Consider the following 262-nt stretch of genomic DNA (forward strand, 5'->3'; position numbering starts at 1 on the left):
CAAATAAGACTTTTTCAGATTGCTTCATCACCATTCATTCAGCATGCGAAGTAGGGACCACTCACCAAGAGCTTCATGGTGGAAGTTGTTGGCTCTTCTAGGTAAGCGCCGCCTTATATACTTCCATTCTCTCTCCTTCCTCTCGCACTCCCGATGACCCCACCCTCTTTCCTGACTCTCACAGTTGCCCATTTCTCTTTTTTCCTCACAATAACCTTTAACCTATTGTGTTTACAGAACGCAGTAAATGCGTTCATAAGAG

General features: G+C 44.7%; 1 protein-coding gene across 1 annotated transcript in view; it reads right to left on the bottom strand.

Annotated features, from left to right (window-relative positions):
* LOC119586898 (glycine-rich cell wall structural protein 1-like) overlaps nt 1–122 on the bottom strand; it is a 1,424-nt gene extending 1,302 nt beyond the window's left edge. The window contains 1 exon segment of the mRNA XM_037935637.1: nt 66–122. Coding sequence (XP_037791565.1) covers nt 66–77 — 12 coding nt within the window. The 5' untranslated portion in view covers nt 78–122.
* Between the last annotated feature and the right edge of the window lie 140 nt (nt 123–262).

This window comes from Penaeus monodon, chromosome 22 (genome assembly GCF_015228065.2).
Source record: "Penaeus monodon isolate SGIC_2016 chromosome 22, NSTDA_Pmon_1, whole genome shotgun sequence".
NCBI classification, from domain to species: Eukaryota; Metazoa; Arthropoda; class Malacostraca; order Decapoda; family Penaeidae; genus Penaeus; species Penaeus monodon.